This window comes from Cyclopterus lumpus, chromosome 20 (genome assembly GCF_009769545.1).
Source record: "Cyclopterus lumpus isolate fCycLum1 chromosome 20, fCycLum1.pri, whole genome shotgun sequence".
In the NCBI taxonomy this organism is placed as follows: domain Eukaryota; kingdom Metazoa; phylum Chordata; class Actinopteri; order Perciformes; family Cyclopteridae; genus Cyclopterus; species Cyclopterus lumpus.
In genome coordinates, this window is record NC_046985.1 from 10,650,155 (window position 1) to 10,673,464 (window position 23,310).

Here is a 23,310-nt window from a genome sequence, read left to right on the forward strand (position 1 = left end):
TATCACGGAGGTGCTACCATTCTGCGGTCGCACTGACCTCCAGCGCTCTGATTTATTCCCGACTACCCTCCTTAGCTCTGCCTTTTGCTTTCGCTGCAGGACTAAACCGCCACTGTGAACCTTTTTAATTATGAAGACATAATTTAAAACTTAATCAGTCCTGGGTGGTTGCTGGACAGGGTGACATAAGCAGGCGGCGGGCCCTCCGTCTTATGGTTGGGGTAATTTTTTGAACTGGATATGAGGGCATATATAGTAGGTAAATAAGGGCAGTTTAAAAAATATTCACTAATAATGATCAAATACATGTCATTTTGATGAAACGCTCCTTCTTCCTCAGGCATGCACGCAAGTCGTTGTTATTTCCCCAACAACAAATTGGAGTGTCGCATGAATCCGAGGCATCATGTATCATGCGTGTGCATGTGAGAGGAGATCGGTGGTGCCGTTAGGCGCACACAGCATCATTATTTTCATTTTGTGCTCCTGCGCTCCTGTGACTTGGCGCAGCAGCAAGACACTGAGGGATGAGGGCGAGGAGGTGCAGCCAGCTGCGCCAGGACAAACACAAGGACAGCTCCACTGTCAACAGCACTGTATTAAACCAATTATTCACTATCAGGGATTGCTTTCTGCGACAGTAAATGTTTTGTTTACTCCGGTCCAAAATGTAGCGAACGGGCGTGTCATCTACGGGGAAGGCGGCAGAGATTGTAAACATGTTTCCCCCCCCCCCCCCTCCCTACAAGAGGATAAATAAAAAGACTGCTGTTAGAAGATTTCATTCTGAGAAGCCCCTCTCTAGAGCCCCGCGCTGTGCTAAGAAGTCCATTGCGAAAAGCCTTCAATTAGCAGAGTACGCCTTCATCTCCCGACCAAAGTCACCTTGAACAATCAAATTATCTCCAAAGTTATAGAAAACAATCACTCCCAATCAATCAGCGCTTGCCCTCATGCTCATTCACACCCACACACTTCAAATACATGTGTGAAAGTCCATCTACAAACATACCTGTGTGCACACTTAAAAGGAAAACCACAGACCGCAATAATTGACTCTGAAATGTCTTTTAATTGCTGATCACACAAGGCACAGCTGTGTTTGTTTTCACCACCGTTTGGGAGATTTTAGTCGGGTTTGCAGGACTTAGAAAAGAGTTCACGGTCTCCAAACTGGCAGCCTGCTCGGTGTGTGGTGGCAGAGAAGCACAAACATAGTCAGTTAAACAAATTGCTCTGGTCAGAGCTGCACATTATCGTTTAGAATCACGCCCTCTGTACTTAAAATGTAACACATTATAATGATAAATGGGACAACTGTACTCATCTCCAAGGACTTACAAATGTGACTTTTTAGGGTTGCATACATTAAAATCTGTCTTCATTCCCTCAACAACAAGACAAAAAGCAAACTACCTCCAGAATAGTTTGGATGAAAACATGATGATGCTTTACAATACTGGAGTAAAACCATCAAACCAACTTAAAACTTTAAAAGAATTGCCACAGATGATTACAGAAGTAAATCACTGTGGTTTGGCTCACGCATTGTGAAAATAACTTGGGAAAATATGACTGCTTTCTTTCCTCCTGAATGACAAAAACAACAATTGCATGTGTGTGTGTGTGTGCGTGTAGAACTTCAGATTGCTGTGTTGTTTTCCATCTAGGTCAGTGCGCCCCCAGACTCATCAAAATCACTACATCACAACTGATGGAAGTAAATGCCTTTTCCCTCAGACAGGACAAACAGAGGCGTCTATACCGAAAGCATTTTTACACTGCAGGACCAATCTCCAGCATTATTGTCCTGACCAAGATAATTTCTGTTCAAACAGCAAAGCCCAAGATGATGTAGTGAACCGATATCCCCGGGTCAGCACGGTGAATTCAATCTAGGTCGCTTTGGGTGGCGTAAACTACCTTCGGGCTTTGGCATCCACAGTTTTATGGTTTCAGAGGTTACAGCCGAGCATGCTGATTTTTTTAAGTTGTAAAAAGGCAGAGTGGATGCTGCAAAACGCCCTTATCTGGTCATCTGCTGTCAGCCCCAGATGTCCTGTAAGTAGCGCTTCTCCTCTCTCAGCCCTGCCAGTGTCTTCATGGCGTCTAGTTGGTCCACCTGCAGCTCTGTCTGGATCATCTCCATTAGAGTGTTGTTCACGTCTTTAGCCATGTTCTTAGCATCGCTGGTAAGAGAAAGAAGATGAATATAAGAGGAAAGGGCAATACAGTCAATAGATATATTTTGGAGGCAGTTCTATGTGTGTCTTAGCGCAGCAACAAGCCCATATTTTGTAAAACCAGCAATTGCTGCCAGCCAGAAGTGCATCCTGCAAGGAAATTACAGAAATCTCTATTTTGCTGCTGCAGCATATTGGGGAAGATTCATCATCGTGTGGACCTAAAGTGATATTCTTTTGCCTCTGAGGAATTCACACAGTTCTGATGTTTCAAAGATAATTGACTCAAAAGGTAGAGTTCAACGGCCTGGCAGTGAAGAGAGGAGAAACTCTAAACAAAAAAAGGTGTCGTTTGTGTGCGTGTGTGTTGACATGACATGACTTGTTATATGCCTGTGTGTGTTTTGCTCCTCGTCTTTGAACTGACAGAAACACCGTTGAGACATGGAAGAAATATATACTATATGTGCTCCAAACTGTACAAGATGTTGCATCAGTATGAGGTCAGCAGGAGCAGTGGTGTGAGGAACCTCTTGTGAATTTGTTATGGATTTTGTGCCTTTCTCCAAAGCAGAGGTAGTTATTGACCTACAGGTGAAGCCAGCAGCTGCACTTGGCACCACAGCAGCTTGGTCATGGCTACGTCACCTCTCCACCACAGCAAAATCTGGACTTTTGTTTCTCACGCTCTCTCTTCTCAGCAATAATTTACCTCTGCGTGGATAGTCTGAACAATCAGCAGAAATAGAGATTATATCTTCATGTCATGATTAATGACCTATATGTGTACACTAGTAAGAAGTTGTGTGAAGTCCTGCCTTGACTGTTAACACTGAAAATACAGAGAAAGACTTATTTATACCTTCTCATCTTTAAAGTCATTCTTGGTAAACTTCCTTTTTACATCTTGTTTCAAACAACGATCACACTTGAGCATCAAGATAGACAATCTTCAGTATTTCCACAGTCGGTCCTGGACCACGCGCTCTCAAGACAAACTGTATTTGAAAAAATTGCCTTCATATCAGACGTTCATCAAATGTGTCTTTTGGGGTAGTAAAGATAGTAAATATAACGTTATTATGCTACACACTAGATGTGAAGTTCTAAATGAATCTTTATTAGTTAATACTCAACACTGCCATGTTGCCTCTCTTGCAAAGTTGAAAATATATTTTAAGAGACCCCCGAAAAAATAAAATAAAAAAGGTTTTCAAAAAACTGCATCAATGAAGATATCCAAATAAACTGAAGCCCTCGAAGACACACTGGGGTCTGTCAAAAAACAGAGCAAAGAGAGCTGCGAGTGAGATGCTCTGCAGTCTTTCACATTCAGTGGAAACATTGAACACAAGTGCAGCCGGAACATGATGCAACCATGCCAGGAAATAAGACGCAAATATCACCCAAAAAATTCTGACTAATTTACACCTGAATTATCAGTGTCAGTCTTACCCGCAGACATAGAAGTAACCGTTGTGTTTGAGCAGGATGTCGGTGACGTGTCGGCTGTTGAGAAGCAGGTTGTGTTGCACATATCTGGGTCGTGCTGCTGCTGAGGTGGTGGCCTCCTCCTCCTCCTCCTGCTCATCTCTGGAGAAACACACCTTGAGTTGGCTCAGTGTACCGCTGGAAACAAAGCCCTCCAGCTCCTCTCTGGAACAAGCAGAAGGTTTGCGTATCCAAAAATGTTAGGTCAATTCAATTCAATTTGCTACAAGGTTATTTAGTTATCTGTACAGGCTGTTTCTAATTTGTGAACACATTTTTTTTTTTTAAGTCTTTTCAAAGCGAGAATCACTTGAGCCACAAAGCAAATTGCTGAGGTTGAGAGAAGAAAGACAGACCTGACTAGGATTTTATGGGGAAAGAAATATAAATACATTTTCTATCGTGACCTTGAAATGAACTGAATGTATGAACTGCCGGCCTGAAAATGCCAAGTATTCAACGCGTTTTGTTCACACCGACTGTTTATCCTTTCCCATCAAACACTTTCTAATAGCCTTCAACCACATCACAAGACATACTGTATATAATAACTCCCAGAACATTTCCGAAGAACAAAAAAAAAAAAAAGACTGTCGAGCTTGATAAAACAGAACACTGATGGGCAAAAGGTCCGAGCGCAACTATGCCAAATAACCAATTTATCTTGTTTAACGAGTGAGGTGCAAAAAAATATGGATTTAAACAAGGTTGAGTAACTATTATAAGCATCTTTTTGCAATCAATGCTCCCAAGTCTTGCACCCTGTCGGTGGTCTGCTTGCCAACTTCTCCTTCTTCTGCCTTAGTGTTTTTACAAGGCCTGGGGTGCTCTTGGAAGGGAAGGAATGAGGAAGGTGGTGAGGGAGTAAGGTTTACTGGGCCTCAGAGCATCTTAAAGTTAAGCAGCCGGAATGAGCAGAAACACACACACACACACTCATGCGTGAACGTCTGCACCTACTGTTTGCAGCAACCCCTCGACTAAAATAAGATATTTTTTGATAACACGCAGACACTGCGGTGTTAATACCCACAATAACTTCTATGTGAATCATCCAGAAGTTATGCTCTTCCTTAAGATGCTCACCATCTAACCTTTGATTCGAGATGGAGTCATTAAAAGAAATAATTGCTGTGTGTGCGCGTGCGTGTGTGCTTATTATAGTTTACATTACTGCCGGAAACCCTCAGCTGACAACCTTTCAGCTAAACTAATTGATGTGGTGGAGACTTAATGGAAAAGTGGGCCCATTTGTCCCCGAGAATGCACACATTAGTAAAGAGTGCAATTGTATCAGAGAAATGTTAGAAATATACGAGCATGATATCGGACCATCACTAATTTTGAGGGATTTTAAGTTTCATGTCAAATTGATATCGGCATTTGTAATTGAAAACACATCCGTCTTGTCTGTCATGAAAACAAAAAACTATAGATCATAAAAATAAAGAAAACTCATCGTTTTGACCAAAAAGCGTGACTAAAAAGTCTGTTTGAACAAGCGTGCAACAACATGAATAACAAGGACAAGGATGGCAGAGTCTTGTTTGACGTCTTCATATTAATAATCATAGATTGTTAATCTTGTGAGCAGAAACTGGAGGATGTGAGAAGAACCGAACTAAAACCTATCTAAAGACGCTTGCCTGTAAGATTCTGCATCTCCGCCCCCTTAGTGCTTTTATAAAGCAGAAACTTTTCATTGAATGGATTTTAAAATCACGGTTTGGTGGCAAATTAGTTTTCCCACTGAAGCCAACAACTTGAAGCGTGCTCCGTTTTATGTATCGCTGTGTGCGTTTTAAAGTATTTCTTGTGTCTTTTGGAGCTGGCATTACACCTGCACAGGCTCTACAGTTGAACATTAGCCAAGATGGTTATTCTGTGCACTGTCCCTGAAAGCGGTATAAATAAATAAATACATAAATCTCAGACCCCTAAAGTGAACCCAGCAGGCTTCGCAGTTATGTTTCTCCTACAGCATAAAATAACTTGCCACGAAGAGGCTGAGAAATTGGAGCAGAGTAGAAAGGGGAGAAAAAGTTTGTTGTGAGAAGCCGGCAGATTGGCATCAACCCCTCACAGGGACGTTAAAGTGTGCGGCTGATTGAGGCGCATCGCAAGCCTTGTTTGTTGGGGTTTTTACAAAAAAATTCTGACAGAGAGTTGGACAAATCCTGTCTTGTAATAATACCCTAAAAAGCCACATATGCTAGTTCAAATTTAAACCACTACTTACAACTGAACATTTCTTTAAAAAAAATAATAATATGGGAAGTCGAAGAATAACAAAAAAAAAGAGCTACAAACTATGCTAAGCAGGGTTCTCCATTCCCAGGCATCAAATTGCATTTACTTTTAGTGAAATCCAACTGCAGGTGTGGTGTTCTTAATCTGCTAACCTATTTAAATTGACAACTACTCTTCACGGGTGGCTCATGAAACTAAGACTAATCGCTTTGGTCAACACTGTGGGGGCGTTCATCAGAGAAGCCCACACTGTGAGCACACCAGCGCACAGCACCTGGCTGTGAGCCGGTGTGTTACTATGGGATAGAGGAAGCAAAGGGGAACAAACAACACCCTCTGTGATCTATTCTCGTGTGATTAGGGATGCTAATCCATTCCAACTATTTCATCCTGAAAAAGAACTCGCTCACTGCACCAGCACTGAGTCCATGCGTGCTGCTGATTCTAGCATGAGCCATTCAATTAGTTTGTGGTCAAGAGAAAGTGAAGCCTAAACAAATGATGAGAGCGATGATCTACTCACAGGCTGATGATTTAACCTGGAAACTATGCTAAGTCAGTTAAGTTGTGGGCCTTAAAAAAAAAATCAATAAAAAAAAAAAGGTGCTAAACAGAGCCGAGGTGAAGATCTTGTGGCTTTGACTAATCTAGCTCTGTGTGACCGTTTTATTTCCATGCATCATATAATCAGGCCTGTGGCATTTACTACATAATCACCTTATCGCGATTATTTGAGCTTGGATTCCACGATCAAGGGAATTTAAAGCCAATATTACAAATGCAGCCACAATTAGAAATTTTAAATCGGGTATTTAATCATGCACTGAGTAAATAAAGTGTCTCCCTGAGCACAAAAAGAAAAGAAAAAATAAATGCATGGAAAAAGAGAGCTTGGCTTAAAATCAACAGAAATAGTTTATTAGATCATAAGTCTCAATTATTTTTCAATGACAATTAATTGTCAACTAAAGATTTAATGATCATGACAGTCCTACTTCTAACACATCCTTGTGCCGAGTGTCCACAATGTGGACAAAGAACGCACATTCTGAATACAGATAGCGTGATTCAATACGTTTCTATATGTAATATTCAGTGTCAAGGTGAAGAGGGATGTGGGTATGGAGTACAGTACATCTGACTCACGAAAGGTTAAACAGAGTATGTATAGAATAAGTCAATAAATGAGTGTACGCGCTCTGTGAATAACCAGAGAGCTGAAATAAGAAACACAGCTCACCTGAAAAGGTAGTCTCCGTCTCTGTGGCGACAACCAAAGAACAGCCAGGTCTCGCCAAATATGGCCTCAGGCTTTTCCTTTCTCTCCTGCTCTCTGAAAGTCAAACACCAAACGTTTCCAATCAATACCAACAGCGGACCAGACCAGATGGAGGAGAGGGAGTCCTTCCTCGCAGCAGAGGTTAAAGAAGAGTAGTGACACCATTAAGCACCGTCTGCAATGACAGTACACCGAGTGCCAAAATTGCCTGATGCACGAAAACGACTGTGCATGCTGCAGCGAGGACATTAAATGTATTATTAAATTGCATTCAAACAGAAGGATAGATCCCATCACTATCAACAGTTACTGAAAATTAAAGTAGGGCTTGCGGTTTACGTGCGGGTGCGTGCGTTTCGTGGACGCTCGTGCGCGTGTGCGTCCAACTTTGCTTGACTGCAAAAAAAAAAAAGAACGGATTCCTCTTGTGGTTTGAGAGTTTTGGCGAAGCTCCCAGAATAATTTGCCGACAACGCAGCGGCACAAAGCGGCTCTGAAGATGCCGGTATCTGTGACGCACACCTGCTGCAAAGGTGACAGCTCACTCCCAGATAACAATTGACCCCCAACCTTTCATGATGCCATCAGTCAGGTGACTCTCCAAAGAGCCCGGCATTATCTATTACCCCCTGTCTGGAGGGAGGGCGGGGGAGGGGTGGGGGGGGATGAGAGAAGAGAGGCGGGTGTTGAGGTGAGCGGCCACGATGAGGGGCTGAGGAATACCACAGAGAGGCATTGAGACGGGGCCCTTTGTGCTGCGCTGCTGCACTCTGAGGATAAGGTGCCGCTTCCCCTAAACAGCACCCGTTGCTATTCACCAACAGACGGAATAATGCTTTGTGCTTTCCAGCAGTCACAAAAATAAAATGGCAGCCAACTTTTGTGCTTGGTGGAGCTATATGAAAAGAAAGAGTTAACACACTACTTTATTGCCTAAATGATGAAAGTCCATGACTCGATCAGATTGAGAAACATAAACAATTAAATATCCCCGCCAGACAGGTTCATCACAATTGAATTGTGTTTTTTTTATAGTAAAAGCAGCGGACACGAGAATTCTCTTGCGTCACTAAAACTCCATCCCTCCATCCTGAACTCATTAAAAAGGTAAGTACAGAGAGAATAAAATAAAGTTGAATTATTGTGTTTCATTTGGGAGAAATGACCAAACAAGTTTCCTTTCACACTAACGTATCTTGAAGACACATTGGCCAAACGCCATCAGAAATGAAGATCTGTGGGAGAAAACAAACTGGAACGAGGGACAGCCAGAAACAGCTGTTGGAGGTCGATAGGCAGGTGGAGAACAACTGTGGATGACCTGTGCTCCACTCGGAGAGACAGGGTTTAAGTAAGCAAGCCGACTTGGATAATACAAATGTTAGTTCGAATTCCCGGTTTTCTGACATCTTATAGACTAAAGTATTATTATATTTATTAAATATATTTTTATAATGATCAGATTCAAATAGAGCTGCAACTAACCATCGATTATGGAGCTTTAGTAAAGAATGTCAATGCAAAAAGTCAGATTTTAAATACCAAAAGCTTCCTCTTCATTATTAAATCAGAAGTTGACAGGTTAATAAAAATGCATTGCAGTTTGTTTGAACTTTGGGCCCCGTGACTGTGGCCCAGTAACAGAGCCGTCTGGCTGACTTGATCCAAACGCTCAGATCCCAACCATTAGCATCCTGGACGAGGTTCTTCTGATCTGCAAACAGCCTCAAGTAAACTCATTTTAGTGGGCTCGTCTCTCTCCTCTCACTGCCTGCCCTGCAGGGATCAATACCAATATGAAAAACCTGGATTCCATTCTGAGTAGACCACACCGGCGCCATTCTCTGAATACAAATCACATCACATACTCACACTATAGCCGCCTGCAATACAATCCCAGGGGGAAGACAAAATCTACAGAGCACTCCCTTTGGGGTCGAAATCAGAGGCGGTTGCCTTTCAGGGCCATTCAAATGATCAGCGGGAGCAAGAGACTGCAAGGAACGCTGGGTGAGGAATTGGTAAACATCCCAATTATCGCACATCTTTCATCCGTTTCACTTGCAGATCTGTGCGAGAGCTGCCGAGTAGCTTTTTAAGCATAAAAATACAACTAGAAAAAAAACTAAAAGACTAAATACAACAACAGCTTGAGGCTTAATCACTGAAATTACATTGCAGAATTACAGCCACACACATTCAACGTGCTGAATTCAGAATGTTTTCATAAAGCGGGACAATGCCGAGTAGCAAGATGCTGCAGCCTAATTGGAATCAGCTGTCTGGTTAGACAGATAAATAGGAGCTCAATAATTGTTCACACAAACTTTAATAAAGTTGTCTTAGTGACGGTGCCAAGTATGCCTGCTGGCAACCCTAAATATTAAACGGTGCAAACTGATTTTTTTTTTCCAAAAGAAAAGCTTGTTATAGCTGTTAAGGAGATTAAAGCTAACCACTCAGTTAAAATACAATATTTGTTTAACTGTCACTGCTCCCAGCTAAATAGAGGAACGCTGAAAATCACATTCTACATAAAATCCTTCCAAAAGCAATCAATGCCGAACTACCGGGGGGGCGGGGGGCGGGGGGGGGGGGTCTTATTAAAATCTCCTGCGGGACCACCAAGCTCGCCTCTGACCTTTAGAGATGCTTCTTCTACTCGTTACCAGCGCTACAAATTATTTTGAGAACCGCATCGATTAGCAGTAGGGTGGGAGGGTGGGGTGGGAAGATCGAAGGGTCTCCATGTTGTTGTGTTGCTTTTCGGGCCTCGAGGCAGATACGGCGTCCCGTTGACAAACCGGTGATCGTTATCTGCGCAGCGTCAGCCACCGAGGCTTTGTTTGGAATCTCAAGTTATTCTGTACAGCGCTGCCCACCATGACGGCTTCCAAGAGCCCTCCAGCAAAGCACGTAGCTGGCAGGGGAGAAGATGAGAGACACAGAGAGGGAGGAACGATGGAGGAGACGTCGAACCGGTTCACATGAGTTTATACTCTCACACAAAACTCTTGAAAAGGAAAACATTTTATGTTTTTTTTTGCTTCCTACAATAAACACTGAGCTCTGCATTGATGCATTTACTAATGGGATGTATTTGCTAAATTGATCAAGGTCGGAGCATTTATCTTGCTCCAACAGACAGGTCTGCAAGGACAAAATATGAACTAATGTGTTTTTTGATATCTTAGATTTTAAAGAGCAATATTTGGGCACCACAGTGAGGTTTAAAGTAAGACTGATATGCTCATATTACTGCCTCACACCAGAGTACGCTCCCTTTGGCTCAACCTTGATCATCAAAAAGAGAAGTCTGTCTGCAAGCTGTGTGACGGTCGGTCCAAAAATAAAAAATAAAAAGTGGGCCATCTTTAGTGCTCCTGCATCCCAAAGGCACAAACCCCTTACAACCCACATGACCACTCATCCTCCCCGGAATTTTCTGCAGAACGTTCCACCACCGTGTCACCTCTCAGAGCAATCACCCTCTGCTGCCACCCGCCACAACAGAGCAGACGTCCAAGGAATTTAGAGACAATTGGAGTTGACTGGGGCATAACCCCATTTATACAAAGCCACCGAAGAGTTAGACATGTCAATCTGACTACAAAGGCCGACTCCGCTTTCTTAAACGTCGTGGAGGCTGTGGGTTCAACACACAGGCTTCAGCTTCAGTCACATTAAATCCTTCCGACTGGTCATCATCTTGCAATTTTTGATTCAGCCATCAATTAAAGAACCTCCGAAAATTAAACAAAATGATTTACTCCAACAACGTAGCCACCACCTACTGGTCTTTTTATTTCCAAATCAATAACGCTCCATCTGATGCTTTGACTCCTGGCTCTTCATTACAGGCTGTGTCATAAAACGTGTGCATCTGAGAGGGCTTAATTTATTCCTGTTGAGACGAGTGAAGCATCTGAAATAATCCCCTACGTGATCACGGCCTTGGACGCCAGATTTATAATGCCTTATGAGATGGAAATGGCGTGGATGTTTTTTGGCTTTGAGTAGAGTCTCATTTAATTGCCTCAGCAGATTACTCAAAATCATGCATAGATGATGTGCACTTAACATCATTTGAACACTGTGGATATTAATTACTGGCTGCAGAATTTTAGCTGGAATAATCTGCATGCTGCTGATGCTTGACATGAACATTTAGCTGACCTACTTCAGCAGCTTATCATGTAACATGTATAACATTGGCAGGATCAAGTACGTTACCACATGCATGTGATGGAGACATTTGCAAAATGGGGACATTTCAATACCCACCAAGTCTGTCTTACTTGATAACAATGTCACTTATAATGATAAAATAAAGGATTTTAGTGTGTTATAACATTTGCATTACCTTTGCTGGAGAAAGCCAATGAAGGGGGCAACTCCTGTCCCCGGTCCGACCATTATGAAGGGCGCCGACGGGTCAGCGGGAGGCCGGAAAGAGCAGTTTGGTCTCAAACTCACATGGATCTACAGTCAGAGGTCATTAGCAAGCATTTAAAATAATGAGAGTAATTACAACAAAGCTGAGAAGCCACTGTGGGCCGACCAATCTATTAATTGATCTACTTAATATTCTTAGACATACTAATAGGGAAAACTCATGAGCTCCATGGAATCCATAGTCTGTGGAAGAAAGGATTTACTTGCTTTAATTTTAATTATTCACACACACACACACACACACACACACACACACACACACACACACACACACACACACACACACACACACACACACACACACACACACACACACACACACACACACACACACACACACACACACACACACACACACACACACACACAAGAGCTGCCTAAAACATGTAGTAGAAACTGGTTGACTCCAAAATACCTGGAATTCAGCAGTTTCATGGGGACACCGCATGTTTTTCTGATATTCTGCTTCACACTTGTCTTCCACTCTACACAACAACCCCTTGAGCTGTAATATTTGAAGGAGAACGGTCTAGCTCTCTTGGCATCTTTGTTTTAACCAAACTCAAGAAAAAGAAGGGATGTCAAAATAAGTTGGGGAAGGATTTCAACCTAGCCAGGAGGGCTATATACTCTTCTCCCTATGATTGCGGTGGTTGCAACTAGTACAGCACCTGAACACTTGTTCCTGCACAGAGCACTAACAGCCATGGCCAAGAAATATATCAGAGAAGACCAAAAGTTCACAGATTTACACAATCCAGTTTCAGCTCTCGAGTTTCCAGCACACTCATTACCTTTGGCAGAGCAGGGCTGCTGGAGGATTCATCATTCTCAGGGAAAACCAGCACAGGATTGATGAGGTCAAACAGCCAACCGGTACACAAGCCTAGCCTCCCCGCAGGCCGCCCAGAGCATGCTGGGAACTCCACCACGTTGAAGACAAAATGCAGCTTTCCTGGGTGCCTAAGACAGGAGCTATAGAGATGGGACCACAGAGAGTTTTAGATGGAGGACAGCAGCGACAGAAGGAAGCAATAATGTATGAGCAAGGCATACAGATAGTGACAAGCAGGGAAATACGCAGAGAAGAAGTGAACAATAGAGGGACATGCATAGAGAAGCGTGGGCAGAGCAGAAAGGGACAGGCATTACGAGGCAGGATACATTCTCTGGAATAGACAACAATGCTCCTACAAAGTGACTCACAGACCACCTTTAAAAGAATATAATGAAAGAATTTTATCAAAGTAACAAGAATACATAGACATCTGATGTGATGTGACTATTACAAATATGGACATGTGCTGAATCATGATCTACACCAGTGCTTTCTCTGATGCAACCCCACAGCACAGTCAGATGAGCTCAAGGACCCTCCAGAAAAAACTGTCATGTTATTTTATATATATATAACCATGACGTCCACTTCATCCTTGGCTACTGCTGAGGATTAAAAAAAAAAGAAAAAAAAACTTCCTGTCTATCTTGCTTCAATAAAACTGCCTCTCCCTCCTCTCCGTTCCAATCTTAACTGCCAGCTGAAGAACTCTCACGCTCTCTCATCCGTTCCTCTCCAGTTCCGGTGGCCCACTGGAGACCTCTATTGACCACAGCATCAATAATGCAGGCCTCTAATGTCTCTGCAACATCTGATAAACTACAGCCACCATCTCTCCTGTCCATTGCCTGTCTCTGCGCACACACACGCACACACTCAGACTCACACACACACAGACACAGACACACACACAGGACTAATGAGAGGAGCAGAGACGTTTTGACATTACATTGCTGTTCCACGTGAGCTTTGAAGAAAACCTAATGGGTACGAGCTTAACAAGAAGAGCAGATCAATAACTGGCTAAGGCTAAAGGCCACACTACATTTACAGTGCATTCATTTTTTAGCACATATCACCCCCAGAATTAAACAAAAGCAAACATAACATTGACTACAATGTTTACAGTCTGACAGAGAATCCATAACAGACTTGAGACAGATATACGCATGCACAAAGAAATAATTGATACAAAAATAATGAACATAAAAATGGCTCACTTCATAAAATCAAAGATCACTGCACAAGAAGATACAGTATAATACATCCTCTGCAAGTCGTAAATTATATATCTAGTCCTCTGTGTTCAATTTTTTGTGCATTGTCTGGATTTTTTGATGTTTTTGTAATAAATGCTCTGTGATTTTCAGATATATTCTTTCCATCTTCTCCAGTATCAATAATGCAATCCAGTGTGTAAGAAGGCAGCTGTGTCAGAGGCTCCTGAGTGGAATTAATCTAGGGTATTTTAAAATATCTAAACAAATGAGCGGAGGGGAGCTCATATTTCTATTACAGTTGCGTAAATGATAAAAGAGTTCCATCTTCAAATAAATGAATCAATTATTCCCTTCGTATGCCATAATTGAAACATCATTACAAAGAGTCGTCAAAGCAATTCACAGCTCATTGCAACCTTTTGAATAACCATATGCTGTTTAGAATCACCGGGAAAGTGTTCAGTTTCATGGATTCTTTAACTCTAAAATTAGGCACACGTTGTAATTCACAAAGAAACTCTCTCCATGAACTATCTGTGTGTTTGTACAATTTCTTAATGTGTACCTATTGTGCAGCTGAGAGACACCAGTAAAATGAGGAAGCCTCCACCATGTGGTGCGAATAAGACACAGACATACACTTGTTGTTCCGGATAAGCGTTGCTATCGAAGCAGTGAAACATGTAGCATCCATTCCCGTGTTGCTGTCACCTCACCTGGCTGCTGAATAAGGCCTGGGTTGCAGTTTCGGCAAATGCTCTGAAAGGCAAGCAAAACTGTCAATCATCCAGCTGTATCGCTTTTGATTTTGTTACACAGACACCCATGACAGAGAGCAGACAAAATGAGTGAAAGTCATCTCGGCCCATTGAGACGTCCTACCAACCAATCTATCCACAGTACACACACACACACCCCACCCCAAGTCGCAGTTTTGTTTCTAGGACACACTTTCATATTTATGAAATTACAAACTCATGGTTATGGAATCCCAAGTGTCCAGATGTGGAGCCAGTAGGAAACAGATTGCTTATGCAGACCTGATTTCAATGCCAGGCATGAAGGTGCCCTCATATGCAGTGTGCTTTGAAATCATGATAATGTGTCAGAGAAATCAGGAACACTTTTAGATATTACATTCACTCTGCTCCGACCACCGCCAACCATTAGACGTGGGCAAAAAGAGCAATGGAGAGTTGCGTGATATGCTTGCCATGTACTCTCCTACACTTCATTTGCATCTCCCTGGAAAAGTAAAGCTGCGCCATATGAACCAGCTTAGGCCTTACAATAACACATTTTCTGCTAAATTGCTTGGGAAAGACAAACAGCTGGGCTGCATCTGCTCTCGCCTCTTTTCCTGGATCTCTCTGGCATCTCAACAGCTCAGGGTGTTCGCGAGACAGCTCCACAATTTGACGTCCATTTCATCGCTTTGAGTGAGAGGTTTTTCCTTTGTTGTTGTTTTTGTTTTTTTAAATGATGATACATGAAACACTTTAAAAGAACGCACTGGCCTTGCCCAAACAGCAGCCTTCTACAAAACATTAATCCAGATTCTTTCAGATACAAAAAAACAAAACAACGGGCTCAAGGATTAACACTTCATTTTTATAGAGCATGCTGCGATAATGACAAATGGACTAAATAAAAGCTGCATTCCTCTAAAATGATAGAATATGAATATCCACCCATCCATCCATCCATCCATTTTCAATACCGCTTATCCTCATTAGGGTCGCGGGGGCGCTGGAGCCTATCCCAGAATATGAATATGGGACAGAAAAAGTATTTTGTTTATAATGTATCTATATAAGATAGACCTTTGTGTGCCCAGTAGAGCAGATTTGTTCACGGGGCCATCTCAACGATTCTTTAGGATAGAGTTCATATATAAAACATTTAAGTTAGCCGGCTGCTTTGAGAAAGCCTCAGAAGCGAAGAACAAGGCCTTTATTAGGATATTCTTTCACACAGAAATATAGTATTAAGATATAACATTGTATGTACACACTTTTATATTTGTGATGTTTTTACAAAAATGCCTCGTTATATTTCCGATGCTTGATATATTGCAGCGTCTCATAATCCCATATGGGATGGACCAAATGTTTGCGTTTAAACTTACTACACACTGGCCTTGCTTTGTTATAATCTATATTCTCTCTCTCTCTCTCTCTATATGGAAATACACATGTCTCCATCAGGCGTATATCGTATACATTAACACAATCCTCTGCAGCTGCACGGTGTTGGAGTTGCCTTTTTAATCATAGAGTGACATCACATATCCGAAACAGAGGACAATCAATCCATCATCTCCCATCACTGCAACATGATGATACTGCTGGCAGATACAAAAGGATATAACACTTTTAAAACTTCCCGAGTGCAGAGCAGCTTTTTTGTTGCAGTGAGTGGATTAAGAATACATCTTAAAAAATATGTTTTGCAAAAAAAGGGTATCTGTTCCCAAAGAAAAAGTTGATCATCAATCATACTGCACAACAACATAATCTAAAAGTCTCTCTGCGCTGCAATTTATATGCAGAGGTACCATTTTAGTAGGGATAAAATTATAGCAAAGGGGTTGAACATAAACATTATAATTCTCTAGATAGATGGATCGTTTTGTTGGCTGCAGATGGAATTAGGGAAGTTGTTGTCTTTTCATAATAGCCTACTAATGCTAATTCCGAGTTACTTCTGAGAAAAGGGCCATGATGCTCATGGTTTTCCAAAACGAGAGGTTTTCCCTGGCATTTCATTATATCTTATATGAGTAAAGTGGGAATATATGTGACATGCAGTGCGTTCTCATTGACCGGGAAACTTAAATTTCAAGCTTTTATATTGGGGATGAACTGTCCTTTTGGGACCCAGACACATTCACTTTACTTTCTTCCACAGGTCCCAATAAAGCTAAAGAAAAATAAAACTGCACCCTGTTAAAATGTTATTTGAGCGCTAGTGCAGTAAAGTAAATTGAAAAACACGCCCATGGACAGCATTCAGCTCCCTGGGGCAATGACCCCAAAGTTTTCATCTGACACACGATGTGAAAGAATGGAACGTACAACAAGAGCGCCGACTCTGGGAAGCAGGTATCTTTCTCAGTTTATAGCCAGCCTGCACTTGGTCAAAGACATGTGGGCTTCGATGCATCTCTCATTATTTAGAGTTAGTGTATAACAGCATAAACACTGGTCAGCAAACACCTCCCCTTCGCTCGGGGTAATGAACCAAAAATAGTGCAAAAATGCAGCAGTGTGCTTTACAAGTGACACACCGAGTCAGAGTTGACCATTAAGTGATGATCAAACTGATCCAAACTGAGCCGGCGTTTGTGCCCTTGCGAAGCTCACTGGCTCACCCTGTGCTCCAAATAACAGCTGTTGCCCTGAAGTCTACATTTTTCATGAGGGCTCGATCGGCGCGATTCCCAATTTCTGCATCAGTTCACCACTGGAAAAAGGTGCTGTGGTTGGCAAATTTAGGCCAAAAATAACTGACATTGGGGAAGGCCAAGAGCTGTGACACAGCTGTTTTAGAGGATAACTCAACTTGTATGTAAAGCTGTAGCCAACTAATTTCACTGTCTGGTAAGTTTCAGTCAAAGCTTATTAGATCTATACTGAATGACCCTCCAACTATCTTGCTGGGAGAACGCAAAAGTCTTCTACCAACAGTTGGCTCAAAGAAAGGGTGAGAACTGCAAAAAAAAGGAATTATGAGTAAACTGAGAAAATATCCCTCGACTTGCAGCTATAATATTGCCATTATATTCACAGGAAATGTGACACAAAAATCATATTCGAGCTACATGAATTTAAAATGAGACAAGGAAACGAGATGATCCTTTGGGGAGCCCTCTGATGTACACGCTCTGACCATTCTGTATAATTAAATGCTCTCACAAAATCAGCCTGACTGGGCTCATGAATCTTGCTTTATTGGGGCTACAGTGACCCCTACTGGACGAAAATGATCCAGCTGGACAAATCTACATCGCTGACATATACTAGTATTGTGCACTAGTCTAGTGTACAGAAGGTACACTAGACAGACATAAGCCAATATTTCTGAGGTCAATTATTCCATTAATATTTTTCTATAGGTGCAGTCCAGATCTCAATCACTGTAATTCCCCATTTGCTTCGGGCGACATGAAAGCCTGGATAAATAAACATGAATGTTTTATGATAATAATTCTATAAAACAAACTGTTGAAAAACCTTTGGTCCAGAAGGATCAACACGTTAGTATGATCAATAAATTGCAATGCTGAGCAAGAGCAGCGCATGTGTGATCCTCTTTTCTCTAAAAAAAGAAAAATATATTTTTTTTATTAAATGTGCCAGAAATGTGTACCGTTTTTCTCATCAATCTCTGGATAAATGTCATGCATAAAATGTACTATTTACTATGTGACGAAGAAGAAAGAAAAAAAAAAGTCTTCTTTTTTTTAAAAAACACAATAATGTGATATTTGATTAGATGTTGCACTTTGTGGTTCTCACATTATGCAATACAAGAATGTTTTATACCCCATAACCCCGATTATCATGACTCGGAGAACTTCGGGCCTCCCGACTCACTGAGATGGATAACAGCAGGCACTCTGACCTATGAGGAGGCTGAGAGGAGGCGAGCAGGATGGGAAGGCTGCGAGAAGCTCCAAGACGCTGAGGCCGGAGTCTCTCACGTACAGGTTGTAGTCCGCGCTGCCTTGTCTGCTGCAGAGCTCCTGCAGTCTCCTCTTCTGCACACAGTCACCCGTATGCTCCACCAGCGCACGCACAAATGCCTGGCAGAGAGACGGGGGTCAGATGTCAAGTCACTTGAAGGTGCTCTGGACCTCCGTCAGCAGCAATGGTCATGATTGTTTTTCTGACTCTAGCGTTTGAAAAGGTCTTAAATGCCTCTCAAAGTAGGGAAAGATTCTATGCCACATTCCACACAGCTTTTATAGAGTCCAAGTCTTTGTTAGTTTTCTAGCTACATGAAGACTGCAGAGTTAGACTTTGATATCAGCCCAGTTGTGGAATACAGCCATTTAATTATTCACAATGCACTTTCTAACCCCATAAAGTTGCAATGCTAGTTAGTCAATGTATGTGAAGCTACCAAGGCATTTTAATCCTAAAACAAATTTATCAAAATCAATGAATGCAATTAATTACTACAAGCTGCTGTTTAACTGGCATTTCATCAGTTATTGTTAGTCTTTTCAGAGGCTGTGAGGCAAATTACAGGATTAAAAAGGATAATAAATAAATATTAAAATGGCACACAACTTTTGGAGTGATTTTACTTTATTCCGCAACAATTAACCACTCTCACACAGTAATCACAACTTATGAATATGTGTCATACTGACTGACTGATCTGTCAAATGTAGTGATTCATTACAGTTTATGAGAGCTTGTATGGAGAGATTTGTGGCACAGGCTTGGATGAATTATTATCCTCATTTTCCAATTCATATTCTAATGACGGCATTTAAGCACTATTTGAATAGTATAAAAAAATAGTGTCTTTATTCACGTTTGTCTCAGTAGAAATGCCATTCCAAGTCCTCCCACTAATATCTTTCTTTATTTGATGCAGTTATTAATATTATTTGGAATTATACTCACTAAGAGGCTGCGGTGATAATCTTTAATTATTAAAAGGTTTTTAGGTTTAATAACTAAATAAAAGCTACTGAAAGCTAAATGACATGTAATAATGTAATTAAAAAAACATTTCTTCTTTTTTTTAAAGTGTAGTATGCAGTGTGGCATCATATAGGCAATATTGTGCGTGCGGTGTCGTTTTGTGCTTTAAATCACTGATGCAGCTCTTCCCAGACTATAATGTTTTTAACTTCCACAATAACAATCAGGACGAAAGTGTAAATAACTTGAGATGGAAATCGGAAAAGGAGTAAAGGAAAGGGGCAAAAGTTAGCTGCTGTCACTGCAGTAATAGTATTTCTAAAAATGTTGCAAATGTCAGCGATGAAGTGAAACTCAAGCATGCCCCATCAGCTGCCAGAAATTAGGCCCTGCCAAATCTCAAGTCTGAGGCCATTTGACATTTCCACACACAAACTGTGTTTTATCTCCATTGGCACAGAGGAGCAGGCAAGTGTGTCATCGTTTCAGTTTAGGGCCGACACTTAAAGTAAATTCAATCTGGTCTGAGCTTTTCATACCAATCTATGGGTCCCTTTGCAATTCGTCTGAGCCCAGACCCTGTCCTGGCATAGTCCCCATATGCCTGTTCAGTAATCAACTTCAAATATGGGAATAAATAAATAATAAAACAGCAACATTCGCGTTAACATATAATCACTGTTGTTCATAAAATACAATACTTTTCTCCAAGCTTGGACAACAGAAATAAAACGTGTGCTCTAGCTTAAAAGAAAAAATGTATTAAGCTGATATCCAGTGTGTCAATGCAATTTACAAAGTAAGTAGCTGTAGTACAATGTCCAACCATGCATTACCTTCTTAGGCACACTTCGAATCTCGAGACACCGTGTGAGCAGGTACAGCAGAGAAATGTTCTTGGACATGTAGGATGGCACCTGGGCACCTGTTACCAGGAAGGAGAGAACGTAGGGGAATGATAGATGTGAAGGTCACAAACATAAGAATCTTTTGGAAATTGCAAACATGAGATTGCAATGTGCCGTCATCATTTAGGTATTGTGTTGTCGCCGCTGTGTAACTGTTGGGAATCCCAATGCTGTTACAATGTTCTTTTTCAATAGTACATTGGATGTTAAAATCAACTGACAGGCCCACTTTACCTTTTTTCTTGGTGTCTTTAAGTAGAGAAATGTGTACTTGGTGGTTCCTCTGGTCTTGAAGGCCCAATCGGTGGAGCATGTCCTCCACCTCAGTGGCTTTGTTTGGGCAGAACACATCAAACGAATCCCCTGGATGATAGGTCACCATCGGGTGAGCCTAAGAACGATAGAAAAGGTCTGTCTTAAATCCAAACTGCAATAAAAATGTACATTGCAGGTTTAAAAGACTTTTAAAATGTACATTATTCTGTCAAACTTACAGACATGTCCAGCTCTAAGAGAACAGCCACCTTGACTGAATCTCCTCTGGTCAGCTGAACTGCCCTGGATATGGGAGCCGCATGGAGCGTCTCTTTGTTTAACAGTCCAACAATCTGAAAGAGAACATTTTTAAGATGAAGGCTAAAATGTGGAACAAACACTGCTTTTTTTCTTTTCAGCAGCATCCTTCCTCACCTGTTCCACTGAGTCTACCTCCTGAAGAGAGACATCAAGGTAGGCAGGAGGAAGAGCAGGAACATTAAGAGGCGATTCGGACAGCGGCGGGAGGGAGCATGTCAGTGAGGCTGCCAAGGAAACCTGGGGAACTCCAGCATTCCCGGTCTGTGTCTTCGGTGCTGATGTGGAAACACTGGCAGTACCACGAGACTGCGATGCCAACACAGAGCTCCCTGCAGGAAAAGCTGGCCTGAGATCAGAAACAGCAGTCTGTGTAGCAGGAGCTGAAGATGAAGCAGCAGTTGCACATTTGGAGACCGTTTCTGCAGACGCTTTGATCGAGTCGCAGTTCTGGTGGTCAGTTATTCTCAAGAGGTTCAGTTGGACATGCGGTATGGATAAATTAGGAGTTCCCTTTGGTGATTTCCCCGCTTCTCCTTTCAATAAGTCAGCCTTGTCAGAAGCCATTTTTGATAAGGCTCCTTTGATTGCTTTCCACAGTCCCTCAATCCAGGGGTCCACAACCACCTCCAGCCTGGAGAGAACAAAGCTCCCAAAATTATACACAGCAGTGTAATATAAAAAGAGGGGGGCGGGGGGAGGATGGCATAGACTTAAATGCTAACAGTTGGGACAGGGATGTCGTATGTGTACAGATTGTAAAGCCATCTGAGGCAAATTTGTCATTTGTGATTGTGGGCTATACAAAATAAAATGAATTGAATTGAATTAACAGTTGGATGTCTATACTGCAGAACTTACCCTACACCATCATCTGCATATCCTGTCGCATAAAATTGTTTTGCTCCAAGTTCCTGCAGACGACGCTCAATTGTCTTCCCACAGTTGCAGAAATTTGCATAATTTGTGTCTCCTAAAGCTGGAGCAGACAAAGGGAAACGGAAAATGTCTCAAGACGGCAACTGTTCAGAAAGTAAACACTGCAGTGCTCTGCATGTTAATGATTTGAACCAATACAATATCAACTGAAAAAAGAGCTTCCTCAGACCGTCATCAAAGAATGTACCTAAAAGTGCATAGCAAAGGTGTTTATAGTGGTCAGTGGTGAGGGTCTTCTTCTTGATGCGCTTTACAAATTGGAGGGCATTGTCTGGTGGTTCCCCATCTCCAGTAGTAGACACAATAAAGACCACTGGGGCAGTCTCCTTCTCCAAATTGTACTGAAACCAGTTAAATGATGAACCAGTCAGTGGGTTAGTTGCTTTACAATGACATCCACTGAATCATCAGGCAGCATCACATTTTCTCAGATGCCATCCATGTGGTATCGGGAGTCAGCAGAGGCTTTACCAGCTCTGCTTCAAGTTTAAATGCTTATCATGTTGCTACCTTCTCGTTGTGGTTCAAGCAACTGAGCTCAGCAACCAGTCCATGCTCCTCTGCCACCTCAGCTATTCCTTCAGCGAGGGACTCGGCTTGGCCCTTCTGAGATCCGTAGAGAACCACAAAACGAAGCTTCACTTCACAGGGCATACTAGGGAATCCAGAAACACATCTAAATTTGTAGATTTACATATTGAGTGACGATTCTTAATAGACCTTTTTTTTCCACAACACTTTCCCAGATTTGACTTGGTGTTGCCAATACAGAGCTGGACTAAGGCAACTTCTGTTGAGGAGATTACAAATATAGTGTTCCGTTGTCGAGCTGTGTTTCCAGAGGCATATCCTCTTACCTACATACTACACATTTCGACAGGTACCAGGACAGTCTGCAATCAAGTAACCGGACATTGCGTCAGTTTTTGACGTAAAGTATTCGCTTCAGAAATACGCGTGGGTTTAAACCTAAATACGGTTCAAGCATTTTATTGATATAAAATATCCAACGCTAAATCAAAAGTAACATTTTATCTTACGTTTATTGTTAACGTTACTTAGCTAAAGTTAGTAAGCTGAAAATGAATAGCTGCCAACTCTGACACACGGGAGACAAGCCCCGTTACCAGCATCTGATCTTTCTTTAACTGGACGTATCATTTTAAAAACATATAGCGTTACTTTTTAAAACGAAGTACAGCTACTCAAATATATTTAGAAGCAGATATAAATCAAGATATGTTTTCTACCTTTCAAAACAGCTGTGTAAATCCACTCAGTCCAGTCACGGAATTTTAGCATCTCTGAAATTATCGCGAGATCAGCGTGATCGGAATGAACCACTTTACAAAATATATTTTCTACTAATCAGTTCTAACGTTTAAATATTCTTGATAAAAATCGTTTAAAAATATATTTTCAAAACACATTTTCAAGCAGTTCAGTTAACCATGTGTTTTCATTCTGGGTAAATGACTGTTTAAATATGTAATATAAAGAGAGACTTGACGTTA

General features: G+C 41.7%; 1 protein-coding gene across 3 annotated transcripts; it reads right to left on the reverse strand.

Annotated features, from left to right (window-relative positions):
• Positions 1 to 1,047: 1,047 nt before the first annotated feature.
• mtrr (5-methyltetrahydrofolate-homocysteine methyltransferase reductase) lies at positions 1,048 to 23,282 on the reverse strand. 3 transcript variants are annotated; one of them, XM_034560173.1, is made up of 15 exons: positions 23,047 to 23,282; positions 22,307 to 22,472; positions 21,984 to 22,137; positions 21,719 to 21,836; positions 20,975 to 21,491; positions 20,779 to 20,892; positions 20,519 to 20,675; positions 20,213 to 20,301; positions 18,343 to 18,523; positions 14,433 to 14,475; positions 12,453 to 12,633; positions 11,567 to 11,685; positions 7,165 to 7,257; positions 3,639 to 3,839; positions 1,048 to 2,189 (listed from the first exon to the last, which is right to left on the reverse strand). In XM_034560173.1, exons 2-15 carry the CDS (start codon positions 22,448 to 22,450, stop codon positions 2,045 to 2,047), a joined length of 2,256 nt encoding a protein of 751 aa, XP_034416064.1. In that variant the 5' UTR covers positions 22,451 to 22,472; positions 23,047 to 23,282; the 3' UTR covers positions 1,048 to 2,044. The 3 variants fall into 3 exon arrangements, with proteins under 3 accessions (XP_034416064.1, XP_034416063.1, XP_034416065.1); XM_034560172.1 differs by having other exon boundaries at positions 22,307 to 22,451; positions 23,047 to 23,281; XM_034560174.1 differs by lacking the exons at positions 21,984 to 22,137; positions 22,307 to 22,472.
• Between the last annotated feature and the right edge of the window lie 28 nt (positions 23,283 to 23,310).

Excerpts from the sequence above, each read along its gene's own strand:
- mtrr (XM_034560173.1), bottom strand. The coding sequence starts at position 22,450 with ATGCCCTGTGAAGTGAAGCTTCGTTTTGTGGTTCTCTACGGATCTCAG. Across the intron at positions 22,138-22,306 it reads GCTTGAACCACAACGAGAAG|TACAATTTGGAGAAGGAGAC; the intron begins GTAGCAACATGA and ends AACTGGTTTCAG. Across the intron at positions 12,634-14,432 it reads AGGCCTTATTCAGCAGCCAG|CTCCTGTCTTAGGCACCCAG; the intron begins GTGAGGTGACAG and ends CCATCTCTATAG.